Here is a 27,427-nt window from a genome sequence, read left to right on the forward strand (position 1 = left end):
GGTGATTAACATAACAATAAATTTTTTTTAAAAAAAAACTGTATTTAACCATCCCAAATACAGAAAGAGACAGTAAGTAAAAAATGGTTAAAAACATAGAAAAGGTTTTTAAACATGAGACTCCCAAAACACAAGCAGAAGTATGATGGTGTTCATAAGTGCCATAAGCAGTTTTTCAAGGCAATAAAGAATCTTTCATAAAACATGATTAGTGGAAAGCATGTTAGGAGAGAAACATTGCAGAAATTATGCTCAACGTTTACAATGACATCAATCTCGTTTCTTATAGTTAGCAACCTAGTTCATACTTTTCATTAAGTTACTCTGAATACTTTCTGAATTAATATAACTAAAATACTATTCTATCCTTGAACAGGGAGACTAAAGTTCAAATTTTCAGCCTAGCAAGAGTGTACAATTCTTTTCCAACTTTTTTTATTGTTTTATTTATTTTTTTATTATGTTAGTCACCATCCAGTACATCATTAGTTTTTGATGCAGTGTTCCATGATTCATTATTTCCGTATAACACCAAGTGCTCCATGCAATACGTGTCCTCCTTAATACCCGTCACCAACTTTGTTTTTCAAGTTTGACTTTCACAATTCCATCCATTCTAGGCAATCTAATTGACTAACAAAATCCCCAAGTTGTCCTTTGCACTGCCATTTCCACACATATTTTCTACTCTCTGTAATACTCCCTGCTTCTTCTCCACCTACCCAAGTTTTACCATTTGAAGGTCAAGTTCATTTCCTCTCTGATGCTCTTCCTAATGAGGGCAGCCTGCATAATAGTCCTTTCTTGAATGCCTATTGCTCTGTATCTCCTATGATTTTCTCTGAGTATGTGTTATTCCATTTGGCACACATTACGTTTTCATGTATATAAATATTATTCCTTAACCAAATTCATGCTTGAAGATAGAAGCTACCTAAGAGTGTTCTACATAAAATAAGAACTCTATTATTTCTTTATGAATAAAGTGCCTTACGGAGGCATTATGATTCAGAGCCATAGGAGATTAAAGAATTTAAATCACAAACCCAGCTTCTCCTATTAAATATTTTCTGGATTTGATCAAATAAATCCCTTTGCCTAAATTTCTTCTTATGTCAAATGGGGCTGGTGTTGCTTACTACAATGTACAAAGGTGATCTAATGGGAAATAACTTCGTATCACTTAAGAAATGATAGATTTAAAACACGTATTCCTTGAGCTTATATAATTAGAAATTTCTAAATAAAAAAACAAGGTAACTTATTAAAGTAGTAAATATCATAGAACTAAAGTTGTCAATAAGGTATAGTCCATACATGACATGAAAGTTCGGCCTAGTTTTGTAGCCAGGTTCTAATTAACGTTACAGATCTTTAGATACAAAATTAGACAAATGAAAGGAATTTCATACCATAAGTGGTCAAGGAATTCCCTAAGAATTGGAGTAATACACACACACACACACAATTGACCTTTATAATCATGCCAACATAATTTTGAAAAGGATTTCTAAAAATTTAATTTCCTTAGAGGTTACAATTCATCACAGACAAGTATATTTTATTGTACTAAAAAATATAACCCCCCACAATTTCTCAACAGCTAAGCCTTACCCAGAAAATGTTTAATTCAGTCTCACAAATAACATTTCAGTGGAACCCATCTCCACTTGTATATTGTAAGTTAACTGGAAAACAACAAACTTTAATTTACAGCCAACTTCATTTAAAAACTTCTTAGAAAGTAAAAAAAAATAAACTATTTACAAATGCTATGCATTACCTACCTCAATAATACATTTTTACTTTGGGTTGTGACCTTAGCTTTTACATAATAAAGTTCTATAGGATATTAGGAAAATTATAGTAAAACTCTTAATGAAAACTATGAAATGTTAGTTGAGGGTGGTAATGTAAGTATTAATTGCTCTATCAGTATAGGGAAGCGTATTATATTTGCCAATAATAAAAATATAATCATTTATGCTAATTTCCTAAAATATGTTTGTTTCCCAACTCTTACTACTATAAAAAAATAATATAATTTTTAAAGTTTAAAATTTTTTTTTAAATTGACACATTATAATGTCTGATGACGGTACTACTTCAGATTGAGTTTAACATTTTCACAAGATACTTTAAATGCATTTTATATTCTGCAAAATCAGTAATTAGCTGTGAACTAGAAAGTTACCATTGCTTAAAGTTTTCAAAAGTTAAAGCTCTTGCCTATAAGAATCAATGCAACTGGACCCCTCTGTTATATAGTTTTAAAACATATGTATACGAGAATATGTGAAGTCTTAATATTCTTCCTGCAACTCTTCTTTAAATCTAAAATTATATCCAAAAAAAAATTGTACATACTATTCAATAGAGTGTAGCAGATCCATCACACTTCCTTTTTGTTAAGTTTTAAGATTAAACATGTAGACACATTGCATTACTCCTCTTAAATACTTTTGTTTTTTGGTTTCCTGTAGGGGAAGACCAGGCATGCAATCCCAAGACAGAGGTGACAGTACTGTATGACTTAATAAAGTTTAGGTTTAGGTACACAGGAGGAATCTGGTAGAGGCAAAAGGCCCAGTCAAGGGAAGACATTAAGGTAAAGAAAAGCAGATAGGACAGAAGGCAGGCCCAGAATCCACAGGTGTCAGAGTCAGGGAGCACCATATGAGCACTACTGCGAATATTGGCCATGATCCTGGCCCTGGAAAGAAGGAAGAATGAACGACTCTGTTCTGATCAGTAGACACACAATATTTGCCTCTCGTCTTTCATTATTTAGCCTATTAGATTTTTCTGGTTCTGGTCCCACTGGTCTGGACTGTGGTATGAAGAAAGCCAAAGGCAACCCATGAGTATTTATTTTATTTGAGATGTTAAGATTATTTGACATTACTTCAAAGTAATATTATGGTGACTCCATGAATCAGCTCTTTAGAAGACTTAGGATAGAGGGAAAGACAATAATGAGAGTATCCCATAGTAGGCATGTTAATTTATTTCTCAATTTGATCTGTTGTTGATACCTTGATAACTGAAAGTAACCATCTAAACTTAGATTGTCTATAAGACTGTATAATGGTTAATGTGTTCATTTCTATATTTAATTTTGAGTTGATTTAGGTAACAAATATGTGGTTATTGCAGGGACAAATTTCCTTTTTTTCTGTTGTTTTTATGATCTAAATATAGTCTTCCTATATTTTATCCTATTTTTAATTTTAGAGTAATTTTTATTTTTGATCCAATGAACAATCATTACCTCATGGCCATAGAATATAATATGGGTATAGAATTAATAAGAACCAGCAAAAGAGAAATCAGTTATTATTTTGAAGTTTTTTTTTACATCGCAGGGATGATGACTATGATTTTAAACAAAACATAGAATAAAGGAAGAAGAGTTAGGATTTGAGGAAATATATAACTTTGGTGTGAGACATTAAGGGAATTAATTTGCCACCTGGATATCCAGATGGAGATGTTCAGAAGGCATCTGATTTTTAAAGACTGTGAAAACAATGCAAGTACTCATCATTAAAACTGTAGCAAGTAAAATTCATTCTTCAATTATTCAGAAGGTGCTTTTGGATTTTACTAGGTCTCAGGGTTATCAATGAGAAAACCAGTTGCCTTTAATATTAATTTTAAGGGCTTTTTATATGCAAATCCTTTTATTAGTTACAGTGGGGAATAATGTTTAGACAAATACATCATTCCTGGCCTCAAGGAACTTGCAGTCCAGTTAGGAAGATGACACACACACAGGTTTTTTAAAGTGCAGGGAAAGGCCTTCATTATAAATGGCACCTTTGTAAACATTTTGACTGAACAGATACAGAGGGCCATATGATGAAAGTCCGCTTCCTTCCAGACATACAAATATATGATAAACAGGAAGTCTTTTGTTAAATGTTAATTTCTTTGCCTATAGATAAATTACATCCGGTGCAAACACGGTAAACAGCCACCCTTTCATTTAAGGAAAGCTGTTTTATTTTGTACCCTCGAAATAACTACTCCATGAAAAAATATTGCCAGAATTATTTTAATTTAAAGGAAGAATAACAAAGCAATATAAGGGCAGAAGCAATCCCAGAATATGGATAAATCAGGAATAGGACTAGGAGTCCTGTTGAACTACATGAGTTTAATGAGATTTGTAAACAAATGCCTTGAATGTCCCTATAACTAGCATTGTCTAAAAACTTAACTTGGTTTGCCAAAGTTAGCTTTAAATAAGCTATTACTAAGACAGACAATAGGAAATATTAGAAAACATATGAACTATCTGAAGAATGCCTTTATTATATGTATAACACACATACACACAAGATAAGGTTTAACTAAAAAGCTCATATATACGGATGTGTGTGTGTAGTTTTTCCACACAAAAAGGCAATGCATTTAGAATAATTCAAATATAGATAGGCAGTATTACTTAACTGCTCCCTCTGTTCAGTTTACTAAATAAATTATGAACTGAATTGGCTGTCTCAGTTCTCTGCACACATTCCTTGATTAGAACAAATAGCTTTTAGTTAAAACTGTACACACACACACACACACACATTCAAGAAATTTAACATCTATTCAGGTGAATTCTGCTTGTCGTTATTGTATTAACCTTTCTACAAAATGATACACTTAGAACCAATTTAAGTTTCAGTTGGTGTATATTACATTTGATTTTTGCAAACCTATTTGAAATTTTTCAGTGTCTCGTACAGTTACATTCTTGAGTGAAATTTTATTTAAAAATTAGATATCTAGAAAATAGAGTACATAGCTATTCTAAATTATTCATTATTTGTCTAAGAGGGTTTCAAAAATTCTAGCAGCTATCATTTTAGGTAGAATTGAGAAATAAACTGAGTAATCTTCTGAAATATTTTGAATTTTGTAACTTCTGTTCCCTGGCACCCATAGGAAGTACAGTAATAACAACCATCCCTCCAGTACTCAGAACTCCAGGCTAATGATGGCAGGACTGGGAGAGCTCTTTACCTAGCTTGCTATTATTCCCTGCAGCTCCTCGAATGTTAGTGCCCGTAGTGCACAGTCCTTGTAAGTGTCATGTCATTCCCCCCGTCAGAGAATCTAGTTGGCAGTGAGTTTTTTTCTTCTCTGACTTTTGCATTAAAATACTACAAACTAGTTTATTAGTTTACTAGTTAGGACCTCAGGGCAAAAATCTAAAGTTATTAGGTTAGTTGACCTGAAAAATAGGAAACAATCACAGAAACAATATGATTCTGCTTAACTTTGTAAGGGTAGGGGCGCCAACATTTGATTCAACTGAGAATCAGAGTAAACAAATGACAAGATAAAAGACATAGAATAATATGAATGGCTATATAAAAGACCTAGAATTCCTGACAGAATACATTACTGAAGAATGCAATCTTTCCAGAAGATGATTCAGAAGAGAATATATAACCATTTGGCTTGGGTAGTTTTTAGAATAATTCTGCCTCAAAGCAAAAAATAGAATTAAATGGTCTTTTCTACAACATATGATTTATTGAAAATGATTCAGAAATCAAGTGTTGTATTAACACTGGAAACAATGATTGAACTTTATTTACACGGAACTCAATAGTCTTTTTTTTTTTTAAGATTTTATTTATTTATTTGACAGAGAGAGACACAGCCAGAGAGGGAACACAAGCAAGGGGAGTGGGGGAGGGAGAAGCAGGCTTCCCGCTGAGCAGGGAGCCCGATGCGGGGCTGGATCCCAGGATCCTGGGATCATGACCTGACCCGAAGGCAGACGCTTAATGACTGAGCCACCCAGGCGCCCCCAAAATCAATAGTCTTATACACCTATTAGAATATGTGTGAAAATTACATTTTTTTTTACTGCATCTGAATGTGATTTTTAAAAACTGTGTAATTTTTTCTATTGGCAAATACCCAGAAGATTTAAGTTATAACAATACATTATAAAATTATCTGTAAGTATTTATCCTCAAAAGGAGATACTAGTAAAGTGTATTTTTCCCAACTTCCTTTCATTATATGGCTTATGAAGCTGACGTTTACCTGCACAATTCTATGTGATTTGTAATTCCACAGTAATTTTTAAGAATGAGAATAAGCTTGGGGTTTTTCTTACAGAGTTAAAGTCTACTTGATTTGTATCATGGCTTAAATCTGTAAAACAAATCAGAATACCATCAGTGTTAAATGGGCTATAAAATCTGTTTCACATAATTAAGAAAAGAATCTACTATTTGGCATGCTTTACAAATATAAATTTGGGCGATATTTTGTCTTTTGGTAATTAAAGGGGTGCGTAAAATTCAAATCCAGAGCCACACATAGGATAGTCATTGTCTTACGATGTTAGCATTTCATGTCTCTTTGTGATTTGAATAGCGCTTAAGTGCAGCACAGACAGACCATTTTCAGACCCCCTCACTTGAGGGGGAAGGAGTAGTAAAATTACCTAAGACATCTTTGTTTAATGTACAACTGATCTCTATCACCAAACAATGCCGTATAACAGTCCAATTTAGGAATTTCTATTTTGTCATAAAAATCTTTAAATAGCAGGATGATATAATTAAGCCTTCAAAATCAGTTATTACTTATATAATAGATAATAACAACTACCATGCCATTTACCCAAGTAAAACTATTAGAGAAACAGAATAAAAACCTGAAAAGATTCGAGACATATGTCTTGAGGAGCTTTTTCTTTTTTATATAGTGGTGGGGTACAGAGAATGCTTTAAAACAAAGGAATGGGGGTGCCTGGGTGACTCAGTCATTAAGCGTCTGTCTTCAGCTCAGGTCATGGTCCCAGGGTCCTGGGATCAAGCCCCACATCGGGCTCCCTGCTCAGCGGGAAGCCTGCTTCTCCCTCTCTCACTCCCCCTGCTTGTGTTCCCTCTCTCGCTGTGTCTCTGTCAAATAAATAAAATCTTTTTTAAAAAATTTTAAAAATAAAACAAAGGAATGACCAAAATGCAATGGTGTATAATATATTTTCTTAGAGGAAAGAGTTATGTAAAATTCAATTTCACCTTCTAGGTATAAAGTGATGATAAGGTGAATTTGTGTGCAGCTATCTTATTTATTTAGTCCAAAAGAACTATTTTAAGAACTATTTAAAGAAGAAACATGTTGTAGTTTTTTTTTTAAAGTAGTGTTCAACTTATGAACAGGCAATGTTCCAAATTTTTTTGTAACCCAGAAATTGCTGGAATTTGGGAATCATTTTCCCTAGCAGCAATAGTATAAATACTAGTTTCTCTGGTTAGTGCCCCAAAGCTTATTGAATCTATAATACAACTAATTTTGAAACTTTTGTATTAGCCTGGGTCCTGGCAGCATAAATGATAATGAGGAAATAAAGCATTCCTCCCTTAATCTTGAGCATAGGACTAGCCATATAGAAGATTTTTAAAAGCAATATTTATCACCAATGTCATTTTGAGTATCTATGGAGGGTCATCAACTGGGACAGATCCTTATATATGTTAGCTAATGTAGTTCTCACAGCACCTCTGCCAAGTAGAAATTATTAACCCTATTTTGGCCTTTTTAAAAAGGATACAAAATATAATTTATCCAAGTGTACACAGTTAGTAATTAGTTAGACTGAAAGCCCAAATCTACCCCTCTTTAAAGGGTATGCTGTTTCCATTATGCCTCATTGTTTATGGAATCCACCTTTTCCGCTGAACACACATGCACACACACACACATGCACACATGCACACACATATATAAAAATTTCAGGCATGGTTTCAAAGTGAAGTGTCAGAGCTTAGAAGATCTTTTAAGTCTATCAGGTCACTAAGCAATCAGACCCACCTCAGCGGTCTGCTCCTGAAGTCATTTCTCATTATTCCTGTTGGGGTTTGGGGCTAAAAACTTAGAACAGGGACAAGAGTCACAATCAGCAAAATTGGAAAAAGTTGAAAAACTAAGTGTCCCAATTCATAATCTTTTTTTTTTTCCTTGCCTAGAGTTTTACTGGCTCAGAGTGCTTGGGCCCTATAAGAATTTTTATAGGCTTGGGGCGCCTGGGTGGCTCAGTCATCAAGCGTCCACCTTTGGCTCAGGTTGTGGTCCCAGGGTCCTAGGATCGAGCCCTGCGTCGGGCTCCCTGCTCAGCGGAAGCCTGCTTCTCCCCCTCCCTCTGCTGCTCCCCTTGCTTGTACTCTGTCTTTGTCCAATAAATAAATAAAATCTAAAAACAATAATAATAATTTTTACAGCCTTGCAGATGGACTTCGGGTGGGAAATTCAAGTTTGTGGAGATCCAGAGGATCCATGTAAGAAATGGCATCCATGCAACCCCTCTGGAAAACAGTATGGAGGTTCCTCAAACAGTTGAAAATAGAGCTACCATACAATCCAGCAATTGCACTACTGGGTATTTAACCACAAAGATACAAATGTAGGGATCCGAAGGGGTATGTGCACCCCAATGTTTATAGCAGCAATGTCCACAATAGCCAAACTGTGGAAAGAACCAAGATGTCCATCGACAGATGAATGGATAAAGAAGATGTGGTATATATACACAATGGAATATTACACAGCCATCAAAAGGAATGAGATCTTGCCATTTGCAACGATGTGGTTGAAATTGGAGGGTGTTATGCTGAGTGAAATAAGTCAATCAGAGAAAGACATGCATCATATGACCTCGCTGATATGAGGAATTCTTAACCTCAGGAAACAAACTGAGGGTTGCTGGAGTGGTGTGGGGTGGGAGGGATGGGGTGGCTGGGTGATAGACATTGGGGAGGGTATGTGCTATGGTGAGCGCTATGAATTGTGCAAGACTGTTGAATCACAGATCTGTACTTCTGAAACAAATAATGCAACATATGTTAAGAAAAAAAGAAGAAGATAGCAGGAGGGGAAGAATGAAGGGGAGTAAGTCAGAGGGGGAGACGAACCATGAGAGACGATGGACTCTGAAAAACAAACTGAGGGTTCTAGAGGGGAGGGGCGCAGGGGGATGGGTTAGCCTGATGATGGGTATTAAAGAGGGCACATTCTGCATGGAGCACTGGGTGTTATGCACAAACAATGAATCATAGAACACTACATCAAAAACTAATGATGTAATATATGGTGATTAACATAACAATAAAAAATTAAAAAAAAAAGAAATGGCATCCATAGTGATTCCCTTCAGCTAGAGCTTGAGAATGATGAGACCCTCTTGTTTCCCTTCTCTTAGAAAAGGTGACAAAACTACGCCAGGGAGTCTAGGCTTCTAGGGGTATGGATTTACAGAAAACCAGGAAGCCAAAAAGCCCTGGTAGATCTCCAAGGAAACTAAGCTACTTGGCTCCTTGCTTTCAACCAGATGGCAGCTTCCAAACGGTCCTCTTGACGGGTCCTGTGCAGCTGCGTTTTATGTTTCCATATGGCCTTGCCAGAGCTCCCCCCTTAAGCAGACCTGGCTTCCACAATTAGTACGGACTCACAACAAGTTAGTTATGGAATACATTAAGTCCTAAAGGCCTCATGGGGCTATTTACACCTCTTTGGACTATTTCCAGGATCCCAGATTATACTGTAAGTGTAAATTAAGGAAGTCTCACGATCCAATGCCTCTGACTGGAACATGCAACATTACCATATCTTCTGCTCCATTTTCCAGTGCTTTTCTTGGCCTCATTTTAACAATTTTATACCACCCTGAAAGGTAAACTCTGTAATCTTAAAATCATGCTTTAGAAAGTATTTCTTTCTTTTCCCTTCTTGAATGTGCCTGATTCTATTTTTCAGGTACAAAAATTGAAGACTGATCAATTTTCTCCTTTGGCATTAAAGTCTTTCAGGAATTTATTTGCATTCACCTGGCCAAGTTATAAATACCATCCAACACCTATATCATGCCATTTCTTTACTTAAAATAATAAATTGGTTTCACTTAATAAAATACAAAACCAGATGAAGTCAGTCTGTGTACCCAACAGTTGGGAACATACATTTAGCAGCTGGTGAGGGAAAAAAAGTTCACTCCCTTAGCCCATGCACAAGATCAGTTATAGATCACATATTCTAGAAGACCTGAGACATAATGTAAATGGTTCTTATTTTATTTCTTATCCATGGCTTCCATTATGTAACCCAAAGAATTAGAGTTGATGTTCTTTGTCCCTTTCTCTGTTCTCAGTCCCTGTGAGGACTTTTTCTTTGGGACCTCTCCTCATCTTCACAGGGTCATGTTTCCAGCCATGTTTCTCATGGATACTGGTGCCTAACAACACACAGGTCCTTAATAAACAGTTGTTGAATGAGTTTTGGAACCTGAACAATGTAGACTATGATATCTGGAGAAATAATGCAAGTCCAAGAATCAGAAATTAATTAGCTGAACAAGGTTTGATAATGATGATGGCAAATATAGTTGGCTTTTGATGGCTACTTTATATGTGCCCAGCACTGCACTTAAAGCTTTAAGAATATCTAATTTTATGTTAATTGAATTATCACAATAGCAGGCATCATTACCCCTATTTTACAGATGAATAAACTGAGGTGCTGAGAAGTAAAGTAGTATGTCCACAGTCACATAGCTGTAAGTATATATTTTACTGGGAATAATGTACAAGTCTGTTCAATGCCAAACTTCATGCCTTTTTTATCCCTTCCCATCTGGTCCTGCATTTTATCATCTAGTAAATGTGGACTATTTAATAGTCATTAAGATAACCAGTTTTAAGATGTTTCAGATATAAGCTGACACACATCTCAGGAAAAGTTAGAATTTAATTAGTGTTGCTTATTGATTGAAGTCCTGTAAGAGACCAGGAAGTGGCTCTCCAAAGTTGAAAACTTAGGAACCTTGGAAGGAAAGAGGAAAGAGATTTTTGGGCAGGTTGAGCCTTTCTAGGGTTTTCGAGATCCATCTAAAGCTAAAGTTAGCCTTGTGTTTTTACACTGGTTAACATTTACTGATAATTTATTATGTTCCAGATACTGTGCCAAAAGTTTATATGTATTATTTCACAGAAATCTCAGCCAACCCTATGAGATAGTACTATTGTTATTCCCAAAACAGATGAGGAAACCAAGCTTCACTTGCCCAAAGTCATCTGCTAGCATGGTGGAGCTTGGACTCAAAGCCAGATATGTTTAACTCTGAAGCCCATAATTTTAATGCTTCTGAATGCTATTTTTAGCTTATTTATCCATGTACATTTAAGGTAATTTATATCAATGTCATTTATTTATTTTGGTCATTTATTTTGAAATAAAGTCCATGGGATGAGGATCAGCAATCTGCTTAGTTTGTTTGCTAGCACACACACCTGTGCCATGTATGTAGTGACACTTACCAAGTATCTCATGATGCGTGCATTTTGGTGCAATTAAATACCTCTGGGTCACTCTCAGTCACATGTCTACAAGGAACAAACTGCTTTCCTCTCACTCTAGATATTTCTTTCTGCCGAAGTGGGTGGATTAACAAACATCAAAGAAAATAAACAACTACATCAATGTAGAGATTTACAAACTCTGACCCAAAAAAATCTCTATAGAAAAAGCGTAGGGTCTAGGGTGATTGACATAACAGAAATCCTACCTCACTAAGTGTAATCTCACAGTTGGTTCTGTACTTATTAGAAGTGATTATTGATGCTTTCAGAAGATATAATCTCCAGGACCCTGATAGCAAATTAACTTTGGTATTAAGAGGAATTCAAGTTAGATGTTACTGTCTACGTTAGGACAGCTTATTTTCACTTTAACTCTGAGTTATATAACGCACTATTGTTAATTACTTGCATGTATGAAGCAAAAATCCACATAAATTTCTCTTCTGTATTTATCTGTTGGGAGAAGTGACCTCCAAATTAAACTATGGAGGAAGTGTGGAAACATTCGTAAAAGACCCATTTAAATTATGTAACTCTTTGGAGAGAGAAGGATGTTTTAGAAGCTATCATTTTTTGATCAAATCAGTATTAGTTCACTTTTATTTTAGCCAAATACACGTCTTGTAAAATAACACTAATAAGGTATGCTATTTTCCCTAACTAAATTCTTCACAATGAAATCCAACTGCAATATTCATTTAGAAATTTGATAATGCTCTCTTGTGTGAGTTTTAGGAATATTTGAAACCCCATTGCATATAAATTATATCATGGAAAAGCTGTATAAATATTCTATTACGGCGCATGCTGTTCTAAGGATCTGTCAGGATTTCCTTTATACACTCCATTTTGAGTGGTATATAAATCAGATATAAAAATTCACGTTGGACTGAAACTCCGCACAAAAGGCCTCCTCCAGAGGCAAATGCTTTTTTCAAAATGTGGTTTGAATTATGTTGGTCATTTTTAAGTTATAGAAGTGCAGAAAATGTATTTGTGGTTTTGAAGGAGAGAGATTTTTTCCATTTTTATAACTCATTAGGAAACTTTACAGGCCTTTAGACCATTTTGTGGTTTAGTTCCTCTCAGGTTTTCCCCCAAAGCCATATTAAAACTTGAACAGTGTCCGCTCTGAATCCAATGATTACTGCTCTGAATACAAATGTGTGTATGGATACATATAGTTATACATATCTTAAAGTAGGAGAAGTTCCAATAATGTCATGAGTGGGGTAGAAGATTAGGCCTATCGGTGCCCATTTCTGTTCTTGGAATCAAGTCAAATTTGGCCTATCAAAGGAATCCCCTATTTTTACCATAGTTCAGTATGTATCGCTTGTAATTTTAAAGCTGCATCTTTAACTTCAGAAAAATCCTCTGAGTTAAACACTACTTCTTCTATTAGCTCTTTGACAGTAAAGCTATGACTTTTCTAAATTTTGCTTTTCTCTAACAAAGAGAACAAGTTGCAGCACGTTTAATAGATATTCACTGATGATGATCTCTTTTGTAAAGTATTTAATGTGTATGTTTGTGTATATGAATCAGTTTGTTAAATAGTATTGAGTTTATTTTGTCTATATAGCTAACATGTTCCTGAGTAATTTCATAAACATCTAAGTTACTATTTTAGCACATGTAGAGATTATGTTTATATTATTCTCTTAATAGCATCAGTTAAAATCTGAGAAAGTTTTATTTGGACTAAGAAAGTTGGCAAAATTCACAAAGTTGAGTAAGCCAATCTTTCAAATGACTTTAAAGGATAATGAAAATAGAAATATTTTATATGATTGAATTGCTTCCACCTATGTTATATTTAGTTCATTAATGCATGAGACTAACACACTTAGTAGTTAATATTTACTGTCATATAACAGATCAAGGCATTAAAGCATAAAGAGGCTAAAATTTTTCCAATTGTCGTTCCTTATGTTTTTATTAAATTCCACTTAGAATCTTGGTGTCTTGATTCCTAATACAGTTCCCTCTTCATCATATTACAGTATTTCTGGTACAGTTGCTAGAATCTTTAGGTCTAGTAACAGTTAGGATGGACCACCCAGAGGACAATCCAACATTTGCCTGTGACTTGGGGAGCAATGTGGACTTTTTCCACTGAGACACCTTGAGAAGCAGAAGTGATCTATCTCCTCCTGGATGTTTTATCTGCTAACCCAGTGTCATGGAAATTAGCCAACTCTACAATAGAGAGAGCTGAATGCAGTTTTCTTTATTTTTTTTTTATATTAACAGGAGAGCAGGGTTACTAATGAGGAATCATATCCCAAATCTCTAATCTGTGAAGCTGAACGTACTTATTTCTATTTGGGTCATTTTTTTAAATTCTCCATTTGCTTTTACTAACTTATACTACTTTGTGTTCTATAATATTATATTTGGTTGTAATTATAAAATTTTGTGTGTAATTTATACATTACTCATATACTTTTGTCTTTCTCTTGGTTTGTCACTAAAGTCATAGCTCTTATGATTTACCTTAACATGTACTCCAAACAGCCCTATATGACTCAATCATTAAGAAATTTAGGGGGAAGCCTATGAATAACTGAGTACTAAGAGCATTTGAAACACAGTTTTATGTTAATCAGAAATGTTTTGAAGTATAGCATAGACATTTAAAACCCACTGAAAATAAATATACTATAAATGTCAAAATGAAGTGTTGCATGTTAAGAATCCAGATTCCATGGTTTGAACTTAACAATTCCTAAGTCATTAGGCAAGCAAGATGCACATTGTGCTCCCCTCCTCCCCCATCTACTAAATTATACCCATACTTTTCCTTGCATTTAGAGGAGCGATAATATGGTGCTATTATTTGAATAGCACTGACCTTGTTAAAGCCTAGCACCATTGTTTTATATATGATGAACAGTATAGTTTTAAACAGAATGGCTATTTCATACAACACATGAAATAAAGAATGACATAAAAAGACTTTAAGATTATGAAGAGTAAAGAATGTAAGATAGATCCTCACCTTGATTTTACCTTTAAACAGCCTTTTATTTGTCTATTAGGAACTTCTTCCCGTGGTTTTACAGGCTCCGGCTCTTGTTCTTTCTTTTGACAAATCAATATATAATTTGTGCCATTATTATTTGACCAAAATGTACCAACAGAAGTTTCATAACGTATACAAAACTCAACTTTACTGCCATCTTTTTGATAAGGGGGAACCAATAAAATCTTAAAGGAGAACTGGTCAGTTTCACCATCACATGAATTTGGGACATATTCTGCTAAAATGTCATAATGTGTCTGCCAGTCATCCAAGGACATTCTCACATATACTAACTTCTCAAAAGAAATATTCAAAACTCGAATAACGCCCTTCATACTTGTAGACCCAGGAGGATACTCAGTTGACTCCAGTATTGCTTTCTGTACTTGAAGTTGCTGCATAAGATCTTCTTTTGAAGAAGGCAAATCAAATAGTGGAGATAAAACATATTCTTCTGTGTGAAAAATGTCCTTCCTTAAGTCAAAACCGGTTGAAACACTTGGTAAATCCCAGCAATCAAATTCTTTGACAGACACAAGATTGAATCCAAAGGTGTCAGCGAATGAAACTCTTCTTACCCCTGAAGATGGAGTGTCCAGGTATATATCTTCAGAAGAATCAGAACCTCGTCTACTAGGCTGAGGCGAGAAGCCAGGTTTGAAAGTAGGTTTAACTTCCTCATCTTCAGAAAGAGAATCAGATAAATTAGGAACTTCTAAAAATTTATCTTTGCTAATCTGCCTAGGTTCTTCAGAAGGCTCCATTGGGCTCTCTGATATCAAATAAGGGAGGACTGTACAACTAGTAGAGGCTGATATTTGAGATACTGAGGCTTAAAATAAGTATTATATTACAGTTGACATTGCAGAAAGGAGTCAGCTCTATAAATAGGTCCAATGGCGTGTAAACTATGCTAGCTTGCCTCCAAAGGCCTTTAATATGATAGCATCCATGTTACTCTCACCAGTATGTTTCAGATTTAACTGTTTTTAAATTTGCATGTGTTTATGAGCTGAGTTCCAAAAAGACATTTTAAATCGTTTTTTGCTGTGTTGAAAAATATGAAACTCTTTAGAATTTAAAAAATTGTTTTAACCAGTTGATCTTAAAAATAAAAACATAGACCCCTTATTTTAAAGAAAATAAAAGTAGTGAGGTGCCTGGGTGGCTCAGTCGTTAAGCGTCTGCCTTCGGCTCAGGTCGTGATCCCAGGGTCCTGCCGTCAAGCCCCACATCGGGCTCCCTGTTCGGCGGGAAGCCTGCTTCTCCCTCTCCCGCTCCCCCTGCTTGTGTTCCCTCTCTCGGTGTGTCTCTCTCTGTCAAATAAATAAATAAAATCTTTAAAAAATAATAATAAAATAAAAAATAAAAGTAGTATCCAATACTAACATGTAGTTTTGAGCTAAATCAATCCACTGAAGCAGACAAGGGTGGACAGGAGAAAAGAAGAACATTTATAGAGTGGGGAAGAATCCAGTGCCTAATAATAATGATAGCTACTATTTAACAGGGACTTAAAATCTAAAATGTGAACTATAAAAGGGTTAAATAGAGGCACTGGGAGTCCTGAGGAAACATGATTTAGATGAAGAAGGTATCATTTGAAATATACCATGAAGGGTAGGTAGGATATAGACATGCAGGGCTGGAGTGAGTGGATTTTCCAGGTGGAAGAAATGGCCTGATCCAAGGCCTAGAACAAATAATTAGTCAAATCCGTTATTTTAAACATTAGTTAAGTTTCTTTTAATTAAGCTATGGAAAAATATACACAAGTAATAGGTTATTGACTTGAAAATATAAATGGGCAATGGTAGGCCTGGCCCAGGAGTGAAATATTTATGTAGAATAAAGTGTTCATCTTTGGCAAACTGCCATTTTTATGCCCACAAAACAAGTTAATACCATGACATCTTGGAGTTTGATGTGAGTTTTAAAGTGTGAGCAGCCTGTTTAGACCACCATATTTTTTTGTGTTAATGTAAAATCCACTCTGGAGATGACAATCAGGTAAAAACCTATAAAAAAATTTTAAACATACATATGCTTTGACCCTGAAAGTTTCCAGCTAGAAATTTACCCTATCACTGTATATACAAAGATAAATATAGATATATGTTCATAACAATTGATTATTTTAAAAACTCTAGAAATTATCCAAATATCCGCCCACAGGAAACTGGATAAAAAATGTGACACCCATACAATAAAATGTTTTATAGTCATTAAAAAGGCTAAAGTAGCACTTTATATGTTGATACAGAAAGATAACCAAGATGAATTGGTAAGTGAGAAAAGAAAGTGTGCACAGTTATGTGCCTAGAAAATTCCTGGAAAGACAAAAGAAATTGTTAGCAGTGGTTATCTCTGATCACAGAGGTTGAAGGTCATAGGGAGATTCCTATTCTTCAGTCAATTAATTAAATTAAATTGTGGAAAGGAGATTAATTTAAAAAGAGAGAGAGCTGCCCAGCAGGATTTCTTTAAAATTACAGCTTTGTAAATACATTATAACTATTGGACAATATGAATTGCATAAGTAGTGGCTCATGAAATTATTTTTTAAAATTAAAAACGAGCGGTGTCTAGAATAAGGAAATGAAATTATTTGGGCCTTACCTCATCCATATAGCAAGAATGAGTGGTGACCTCATGTATTGTTCAAGAATGGAAAATGGCTATCCCTTGCAAAGTTAATGACCATGAGCTTTGAGTAGCAATATTCTGAGGTACCTAAAATATATCAGTAGGTATTCAAGGAAATTAGTAACAAAATAATTTATAGAATTAGTCAATAATCCATACAGTCATGTAAATAATAGAAGAATGAAAATTCACAGATACAATGATGTACCAAAGTAATCTAACTATTTGAGGGTTACAAGCAGAGGCATAGAGCTAAAGACCCCTGGAGTTGTATTCTGTCTCTGCCACTTATTCGCTGGGTGATGTTCAGACTTTTGCTCAAACTTTTTAACCCTCATTTTCTTTCATTGTTAAAATGCAATGTTAACAAATGAGCTGCATGTTAAATGTCTAGCACAAAACCTACAGTAACAGTGTCAGGCATTATTTTCATTTCTAAATATGCTTGTGAAAGGCTGATTTCTAAGACACATTAATAGATAATAGACTATAAAGAGTCCACATATATAATATTAAATAATAATCTGTAATTTGATTTTTGTGTTTTTCAAAGACTCTAGTATGTAACACTTAACTTTAAAAGACATAAAATAGCTCTACTTTAGAAAATGGTCCTATTATTTGAACTAAACTTTTCTCTTCTTTCTTTATGCCTTTATCCAGAGCACTGCTCCCTTGATCTGTGGTAATCACTGCCTCTCTTTTGCAGTTTATAAACTTTGCATAATTGTAGACAGTTGAATGTTCCCCCTTAGTCACCACTTAGCTAAAGCCCAGTGATTTTTAATCTCTTCTCACATGTCAATCCTCCAGGGCTTTCTATCATTTTGTTACTCCTCTATGAACTCCTTCCAGCTTACCTATATTATTCTGTTAATGAACTGCCCCCAGATGAATGCAGTATCACAGATCCGGTGTCTCTGGAGCATGTAAAGAAACAATACTGGTTTCAGCCTTGTGACTTGGTGTTTGTATTCAGTTAAAATTCACATCACTTTGCTTCTTTTCCATATCATAGATCAAATCAACATCCCATTTTCTCATATTCACCACTACAATTTTAACATGACTTGTACCATACTCTTCTTCAACTGCTTAGGCATACTTCTTTTTTTTTTTTTTTTTTAACAGAACTAGGGCTTTTTTTTTTCTTAACAAACTACAGCTCAAGTTTTCACATATTCCACTTCTTTGTATTAATCAAAGATTCTCAAAGGTAACTTTAATGTAAAGGACTGTATCAGTCAGGATCCCACGAAGTGGGAAATCAACATCATGCTCAAAATAAGATAATTCCTTCCAGAAGGGCTTATTTACAAGGGTCTATTTAGAAAGTATAAATGCAGAAAAGCCCTAAGGACTAGTGCAGTAAACTGGGGGCCGGTCGCATCAGCATTGTTACTGTCCTTCAAGGGATGAGGAAAGGGACAATCATCTGAACCCAAAAGCAAAGAGTGCCCTGAGCTCCCTACGGGCTGAAGAGGATCAGTGATCTTTGGTCAAGGGACACTGCCAACCAAATATGAGAGATCCAGGAACAAAAATATACTGAACTTACTCTTCTCCTTTCCTGTGATGTCCTACCAGGGCTACACATTGGCCAGGGGCTACAGGGACTATAACAATTCATTCAGGTCAGCCTCCTGGTATAGAGAGCAAGATGGAGAAGGGTGAAAAAAAGTAGCAAGTGGATTTGGAGGAGCAAAGATATCAGAAATTAAAAGTTTATTATTCAGTTATCATTACATGCTTATACATTATGTTTAAACATATATAATTTAAAATATGCATATATGTTCCTCTTGCTTAATACATATTCTATCTCAGTGCTAACTGAGTTCCTATTACCTGATATTTTATTGTCACAGCAAGAAAAGTTGAAATATCTAGCATTCATAAACTGATCCAGTGGAAGTCATAAATAAGAAATATTGAGTTTATCCACAGATGGCTAAGAAAGAAGTAATCTTTTTTGAGATTAGTTATAATGTCACATTTGTTTCCCTGTTGGCATAAGTCTTTGCAACCTGAACTCAAGAAATATTTTGTCAAAAGAGAACCCAGAAGAGTGATTTTTAACCAAGGATACATTTCAAAATCACTGAGAGGTGTTCAAACCACACAGGCTCAGGTGCATCATCAGATCTACTGAATAGAGCACTGAATAGAACTTCCAGGTTGGTGATAATGCACAAGTGATTCTGTTAAAGATTGGTGAAGATGCACGATCTGCAAGTCTTTTGGAACCTATAGGGTCAAGGAGTCAGGGACTTATGTTCTAGTTAGAAAGAATCATAGCTATCATCCCTCAAGTATTATGTGGTTTGTTTTAGGGGGTTTTTTTTTGGTTTTGTTTTTTATTTGTTTGTTTTTTGTTTTTTGGGTTTTGTTTTGTTTTTTGAGAGACACAGAGAGAACATGCGCACAAGTCGGGTGGGGAGAGGCAGAGGGAGAGAGAGAATCTTAAGCAGGCTCCACACTGAGCCAATGTGGGGCTGTAGCTCACTACCCTGAGATCATGACCTGAGCCAAAATCAAGAGTCAGACGCTTAACTAACTGAGCCACCAAGGCACCCCTGTGCTTTTTTTTTTTTTGTATAGAGTCTATAAAATAACTTTTATAAAAAATGACATAAAAATTTAGTAGAGTTATAAAGTAGCAGAACTTTAAGTCACTTAGCGATCATTTAGGCTGGTCCCCTGACTTTCACATAAGAAAACTGAGATCTGAAACAGTGATGACCCCATCATTTAGTAACTGAGCTGGGACTTGATCTCAGCTCTCTCTTGCTTTAAGTCCAGTGTTCTCCATATTATCCCATACATTCACCAACTTTTAGCTCTAGAATTCAAAATTAACAAAGTAATCATTTTTTTGAAAAATAGTCATTAAAATTCATTTGTTCTAATCCAGTTTATTTTTTAAAATCAATTAACTTTTGTGAACTTTCTTTTTTCCATTTGATGAAAGATCTCCAGAGTGTCCAGATAATTTTTCTTTATGACAGAGTCACTCAACCTTTTTTAACCTTTGCTGCCTTTGGTAAATATAACATCTTACACTGTCCTCTCTCTCCCTCAGAGAATCTGCTGTACTCCTGTTTGGGAATTACTGATCTAAGTTATAAAAATGAATTATATGATCTTTTGATAACTAATATTGATACTTAGTATTTTAAAGGATTATTAGTTAAAGACACAGGTTGGCTCATCAGATGCCAATTACTGGAAAAAATCCTCTGTAAAGGTGCACATCTACCAATAGAGGATGCACAGATAAATCAGCAGAAAGTGGAAATTTTGCCAGGTGAAGATAAATTTTTAAAGGTATGTGTCATTTATCCCATGGAGAGATGAATGATTCAGTGTAGGTAATTGATCATGTTATAGCAGAAGAGTTTGTCACCAAAAGCAGCATCCTCATTCTTTAGCTTATTTTACAAAAGAAAAACTAGTATAATATTCAAGTACCAAGTGCTTATTTTATATGGATTAAATAATGCACTTTAAACTCCTTTGATTGAAATAAAAATGTATAAATACAGAGTTAAAGAACCCTAGAGTTCGAAGTTTGCTAAGCAAGCAAGCATCAAGGCTAAACCCTTCATTTTACATATAAGAACATTGAAATCTAAGTGGTCAGCTGGAATCTTACCTTGGGGTATGGAGGAATCCAGCATTAGCCCTAGAAGGAAAATATATTAAAAGCTTCTCAAAGATAGGCATAACCTAGTAATATCTTAATAAATTTTTAATTGATATTTATGGGTCATTGGGTTACTTAATATAGGCAAAAATTTAGCATTTACTATGGATTTCTCCCAAAGTTCCAAAGATATGTATTTGCTTTATGCAATGCTTGGCACAGTTTTGGGTAAAGATGAATACTTAATACCTCAGTAACAACTTAAAGAATCTTAAGCTGAATTTGCCATGCAGGTTATGGTGCCTAATAGTGTTTATTATAACAAAGCCAGCAACACTGTCAGCATTGCTTAGCTGTAGTTGTCTCAACTGTACATATTAGTTTACCAGGCTGGGAGCTCGGAACCTGTGGTATATAGACCTTGCAGGGTAAGTAGATGGAAAATAAAGGATCTGAAAATTCTCTAAAATTATATGTTAAATTTGTGCGTGTCTACATTTAACTGTGTTGACTATACAAAATTTACTGCCTGGGTCTCTAAGCCAAAGTTTTAAGAATGACTGATATCTGCAAATGATGATTTGACAGTCAGGAGGAGGCGGTCCTGTGAATTACAAGTAGAATATGTGCCAGTCTGTCCCTTTCATGCACCTCAAGTTCAGCCCAAACTGAATCAGTACCCATTATAAAAATCTCTTTGCTATGCAATATGAAAAATACATGACGATGTTTATATGAACACATACACACATTATGCATATCTAATCTGACTATTTAGGTGAGAAATAAATAGAACTTGCTTAATTTTTCATAAGGCACTCCCGGTACAGTGAATAAATATATTAGCATCATTTTAAATTTTCTTATGGCAAATCCTCTTTTATCAATAGAGTAGTCAACTGTTTTGGATTTTTTTAGATTTTTCTTAAGAATAAAAAAGAAATCTAGACATAATCTCTTGCTTAACCCAGTAGCTTAGTCATCTCTATTTTTAAATCCTATAACAAAGAGTTGTGAAATATGTAAGGAAGTGAGAAATATATGTTCTTCCAGGTGGAATCAGCTTGAAAGTTTGAATGATTTGCTCACTGATGATCAGTGTTTGGAAAGTTATTTGGTAGAACACATTTGGGAGCTTGTGTTTATTCATTATAAGGTTAAAATTGTATCTCCTAGAGTAGGAAAGCTCCCTGGAAATCATTCTGTCTACCTCCATCCACCCTTTAAAGACTCCCTTTTAAGATTTATTAATGGGAATGTTTCTATCTTTATCTTAGATGAATTTAGTGACAGCAAACTTCTTCATAAGGCAACATATTTCACTTTTGAAAAAAACTAATATAGAGTTCTTTGTCATTTTGTGCCACAATCTAATTTACATTAGGTTTTGCTTTTTTATTTTGATTTTGGAAGCAGCATTTGATATTCTTATAAAAACTTACTATGCTAATCAAAATCTTCATAAAAGTTATGTCAACTGAAGCAAAACTTTTGAAGTATTATATTCATGCAGAAAAGCTCACAAATTATTAGCGTACAGCTCATTGAATTTTTCCCAAGCTGAACTTAGCCATTTAACCACCAACTAGTATGAAAAAAATAGATTACCAGTGCTCCAGCCAGAAATCCGTCTCCTAGTCATTCCCAATAACTGCTTCGCAAAAGTAACCACTATGGTGACTTCTCACACCACTGATTAGTTTTCTGGTTTTTGAGCTTAAGTTAAATGGAACCAAATTCATTCATCACAGCTAATTAGTAAAGGATAGAATTAGTCCCAAAGCTAGTACCCTTCATCTACTCACCACTTTACAATAAATTCAATTCAATAAAATCCACAGGGGAGAGAGCAGCACATTATGAAAAGAACACTTGAGTCAAGACAATTCTATTTAAAATATGGTTCATGGGGATGCCTGGGTGGCTCAGTCAGTTAAGTGTCTGCCTTCAGCTCAGGTCATGATTCCAGGGTCCTGGAATCGAGCCCCGCATCAGGCTCTTTGCTCACTGGGGAGCCTGCTTCTCCCTCTGCCTGTCATTCCCCCTGCTTGTGTGTACATGCTCTCTCTCTCTCTCTCTCTTTCCCTCTCTCTCTCTGTGACAAATACAAATCTTTTAAAAAATAAAATATGGTTCATACATTGTTAGTCATGTGACCTTGGACAAATATTTGACTTTTCTAAAGGAGCCTCATTTTCTTTATATAGGTGTAAAGCACAAATAAGAACAGTAATGTTATGAATATTAAATGAGATATCTTTTTTAAAGGCCAAGCAGAGTGCCTAGCAAACAGCAGGTGTTCAGTTCACAGTAGCATACACTGAAATGAAAAATAAGGTATTGCTTTAAACTTGTGTAAAATATTATATTTTTCAAAGCACGAATTCATTAGATATTATTGCTTTTGTAATAAATGCTTTCTTCTCTTTTTGCTTGTGTAACTTCCTTTTAAAGACAGTACCTTACAGTGTTCACTTTGCACTTGAATAACCACAGAAGAGAAAGAAGAGTTGTAAATGTATCTTTTTCCATTGGAGTTGACAACTCCCAATCTTTCTGTCTCCCACCCCCAAATCCCATAAGCCCATCTGAAAAACACTCACACAAACCATACCAAAATAAACCAAAAGAACATAAGAAGTTCCTAGAGGCCTAAAGGGTAAACAGACAGGGATAGGAAGAATCTGATACTATCCTTTCTACACTTTTGGAATTTAAACTTATTTTAATTTGGTAATTCCCTCAGAAAGGTTAGACATAAATTCTTTCACATCCCTAGCTCCCACAGAATAAGAATGTGATTTCTAGTCATGTTCTCTCATTAAAATAAAATTTCAATATCATAAAACAATTAGATGATCCCCAAGGTCCCCTTTAATTTTCTAAATCTGACTCTTATGACCCATGAAGTTTATTGCAATGTACTTAAACTTGTGTGTTGAATTGTGCCTGTTTGTTCATTGTGTGAGTAAATGTGTGTGTTGGGACGGGCACTATCAATTGACTCCCCAAACTTCCATTTTGTAAGGCTCACTTCAGTAAATATTAATACTCTTACCCTCTGCCAGGGTGGATAAGAAAGTGCCCTTGCCTTTTTATAACAGGACGTGTAACTTAACTTCTCCATTATGAATTAGACAGTTTTTTTTAGGATACAACAATTAGTGTTCATCCTTTTACTTCCTTAAAAGTGTATCAGTCTGTGACTTTAATTTTAAAAATTTTAGTTGATAGCTTTCCACACATTATTTAGGTAATTTGTGTACATCACATATACATGTGGCTGAACCACACTAGATTGCTAGAGTGAATGGCATTTCACTCTTTACAGGCAATCTGCATGCCCAAGAAACAAACCATGAAGATATAGTACTGTAGTTATCATCAAATTCAGATCAGACAGCATTATTGGGTTCTTACTTGCATACTATTGCAAGATTGACTCAAAATTTCAGCTTAATTTTCTGTACTATTTTCATAGCATGAAGTAAAGGAGGGCTAGCTGTTGAAGAGCTGGAAAAGAATTTATATGGTATCATGTCTCCCACAGCTCCAAGAGCACAGCCTTACCAGAAGATGTTTGTATATTACAATATATAAGCTGGAAGGGATTCTAGAAAGTCTGTAGACCCTCTGCTACATTTTATTGTAACAGAAGCATGTCTACAAGGAAGAAGGGAAAATTTTTCCCCTCCTCTTATTAGAACACTAGCAGCATAGGCAAAGCTAGCATTTGGTCAGCTGGCTCACAATTCAATGGTCTTCCTCCTCAAACCCTTTAAGTAAATCTTGTTTAGTATTTAAAAGAAGTGCTTAAAATGTGTCCCTCTGCCACTCCTGAAGGTGTCCTGATAAGCAGCTGAACTCTTCTTTTCTAAATATTTTTATTGCATCCATATGTAAGACTGGGATGGTATTTCAAATCTAACTCTGAGGATCAGTCCAGTCCCCTAAAAGGGAGCAGTATCTATTCTCTTTATCCAAGCAATCACACTGGGATCTTTATCATACTCCGTGAGGATGAAGAAGTCTACAGATGATTCCTCAATTGATAAAGGAGTCCTATATCACTGATATATCATCATTTCTCTGCTTATCCTCACTTGGAGGTGATTTCTCCACTGCCTATCTGGAGTCTAAGGAAGAGTGCTTTGTGTATTTCTGAAAACCTCTTTAAACGAACAACTGAACAGGTTTAATGTATTAACAGTCGCCACAGAAGGTCTCGTATGTATGAAGTTGCTTATCATACTCATTTATATAAGAAGGCCTATAGGATAAATTTCCATCATGCATTATATAGACTTAGTTGAAAAAACCTTAAAGAATAATAGAGCACAAAAGAAAAGAGACTAATGAATCCATGAACAAGTAGACTAACATTAGATCATTTTCAAGTATAGTTTCACATAAAATATAAAGATGTGAGGGAAATGATCCATTAAAAACCAATATCAGGGAATTAGAACCATTAGAGGAGATGTGATAAATATATACTGTCACTACTTCTCCCTGGTTGCAAAAATTTTAAATTTAGGAATGGCCTATTTCCTTTCCCCAGGAGAGTAATCGGAATTTAAATTGGGGGCGAGGAGGTGCCTCATAAGATTTCCTATCTAGAACTTTCCCAGACATGGAGAGAGGGGTCAAAAATATGTGCTAGCCTGCTTGGAAGGTGATATTTTCTTTCACCCTTTAAACACTGAAACTTATGGCCACTGTAGGAAAGAATTAGGATTAACCATCTTATATAATTATAGGTTAAGTCTTCTGAACATAGGTGAAGTGAAAATAGAATATGAATAAAGTTCATCTGCCCAGTCTAAAATTCAGGAGTGGCATAGCAATCTCTGTTTCCAAGGCTCAAATTACTACAATTATCATAGCATACATGGTCTGTGGCCTGACACTGCAAATTTCAAAAAGGAAACCAGAATATACAGTGTAATTTTCTTCTCCATGTGTCCAGGTGTCACTCATTCACCCTCTACTGAAAGTTGGATTTTGGAGGCCAGGTAGGTGAATTTACTTTCCACACCATCCCTATGAGCTTTTGTCTAAATTATCTGGCTATACAAAAGATCAGCTTGAAACTTATTGCTCACCTCTTATCTATTCAATGGTTTGATGGAACAGCAAGGAATATCGTTAAAGACAATGAGGCATCAACTCCTTTAATTATTCTCTTAAGAATCTGCCATTTCAGACCATCTATTTCAGATTTGGAATCGTGACATTTTAACCTCTTCTTGATTAAAGGTTTCTATCTCCATCTCAAAGAATGCTTACTTATATGTAGTTTCTCACAAATGGCTTAACCTTTCTGCAGCTCAGTTTCATCCCTTATAAAATAGAGATAATTACAGGGAGTTCTATTTGCCCAGCATGTGGCAGGCATGCTCCATGCATGGACTCCCCGTAAGGTCTTCATATGGAGTTTGAAATATGTCGTAAAAACAAAGACAGAACCGAAAATAGAATTGGGACTAAAAGCAAGACCAGGGTATCAGGCATAAGGGAGTTGAATGTTGGTGTTCGAGAGTCCTTTGGTCCTTTGGGATCTTTCTGTCTTTTACACGTTTCATTCACCTACCTAAACAATTATAAAAACATCATGCATAATAAGCAAATAGAATTTTACAACTAGCATAAATTAAAACTCTCAAAATGTCTTGTTAGGCTTAGAAGTAATGTAGTACTTTCCTTTTTCTTAACAGTTACAGAAACAAAGTTGGGAACTTTGGATGAGATTTTAGTTTTCAGTTATTTTTCTAAGGGAGATAAAAGATGTGGCATACTGATACTTTAATGAAGAAGTGAATTATTATCCCATGATTTCTCCATTAAGAATAAAAACAGCCTGCACTTGGAGAAGGGTTTGTATAAATTTTTTAGAAATTTTAGTTTTGAATGGCATTTATGCTTCCATTTTTTAATTATACAATTTTTGTTTTGTCATTGGTAAGTGCAAAGTTGTAGGCAATTTTCTCCATCAATCATTAGTGATTATTGGTTTTAATCTATATTGGTAATATTTTAGAAATGTTTCTCACACAATATAGATAATAAATAGTAAATCCCCATAATTATGAACACATCCTTGAAGTATTTTCTTGGTATTAGAACTATGTAGATCTGTTACTAGTAACATACTATCAAAATGTGATCCATAATCAGATATTAATTCAATACTATTGATAAACACTGCAGAAAATTTGTATGACTTCAGGTTTTTTGACCACACTATTCACTATTAGCAAAATGTTGGCAGCCATAAAGTGTCCCTTTTATGACTTACCTCTAGTTGAATTGTAAGAAAGCCTTACAATTAATTTTTTAAAATACATATGCTTAAACCAAAATATTTTCACATGGTAATATCTCCTTGTCTTAGTTAAAAAAGCAGGACCCAGGCAAAACAAGAGACATTGATTCTATGTCAATAAATTATGACTTTCTCTTTCAATAAGTGGTTAAATGGAATGTTTTTATTCATTTTATGTGAAGGAGGTTGAAGTGGAAAGAAGTTCACTAAATTATTATTGACTTACCTATTATTTTTAATAGGCTTAGAAAATCAGATCCTGATAGAATTTTGACAGGAAGAAACTATTTGCCAATAAATAAATCCTAGTGTGAAGTTAATTTACTCTTTAGTTTGGTTGCTGAAACGAAATTCTAAATCTTTAAATTTCCTTCTACATATAGTACTTCTTTGTGATATTAAACGTGTAGTTA

At 34.8% G+C, this 27,427-nt stretch overlaps 1 protein-coding gene across 1 annotated transcript in view; it reads right to left on the minus strand.

Annotated features, from left to right (window-relative positions):
* Positions 1–15,161, minus strand: part of PPP1R3A (protein phosphatase 1 regulatory subunit 3A) — a 38,763-nt gene extending 23,602 nt beyond the window's left edge. The window contains exon 1 of the mRNA XM_028104834.1: positions 14,374–15,161. Coding sequence (XP_027960635.1) covers positions 14,374–15,161 — 788 coding nt within the window. The remainder of the gene's footprint in view (positions 1–14,373) is intronic.
* Between the last annotated feature and the right edge of the window lie 12,266 nt (positions 15,162–27,427).

Source organism: Eumetopias jubatus, unplaced genomic scaffold, assembly GCF_037043125.1.
Source record: "Eumetopias jubatus isolate StellerSeaLion01/CBP00866 unplaced genomic scaffold, mEumJub1_p1.0 scaffold_14, whole genome shotgun sequence".
Lineage (NCBI taxonomy): Eukaryota > Metazoa > Chordata > Mammalia > Carnivora > Otariidae > Eumetopias > Eumetopias jubatus.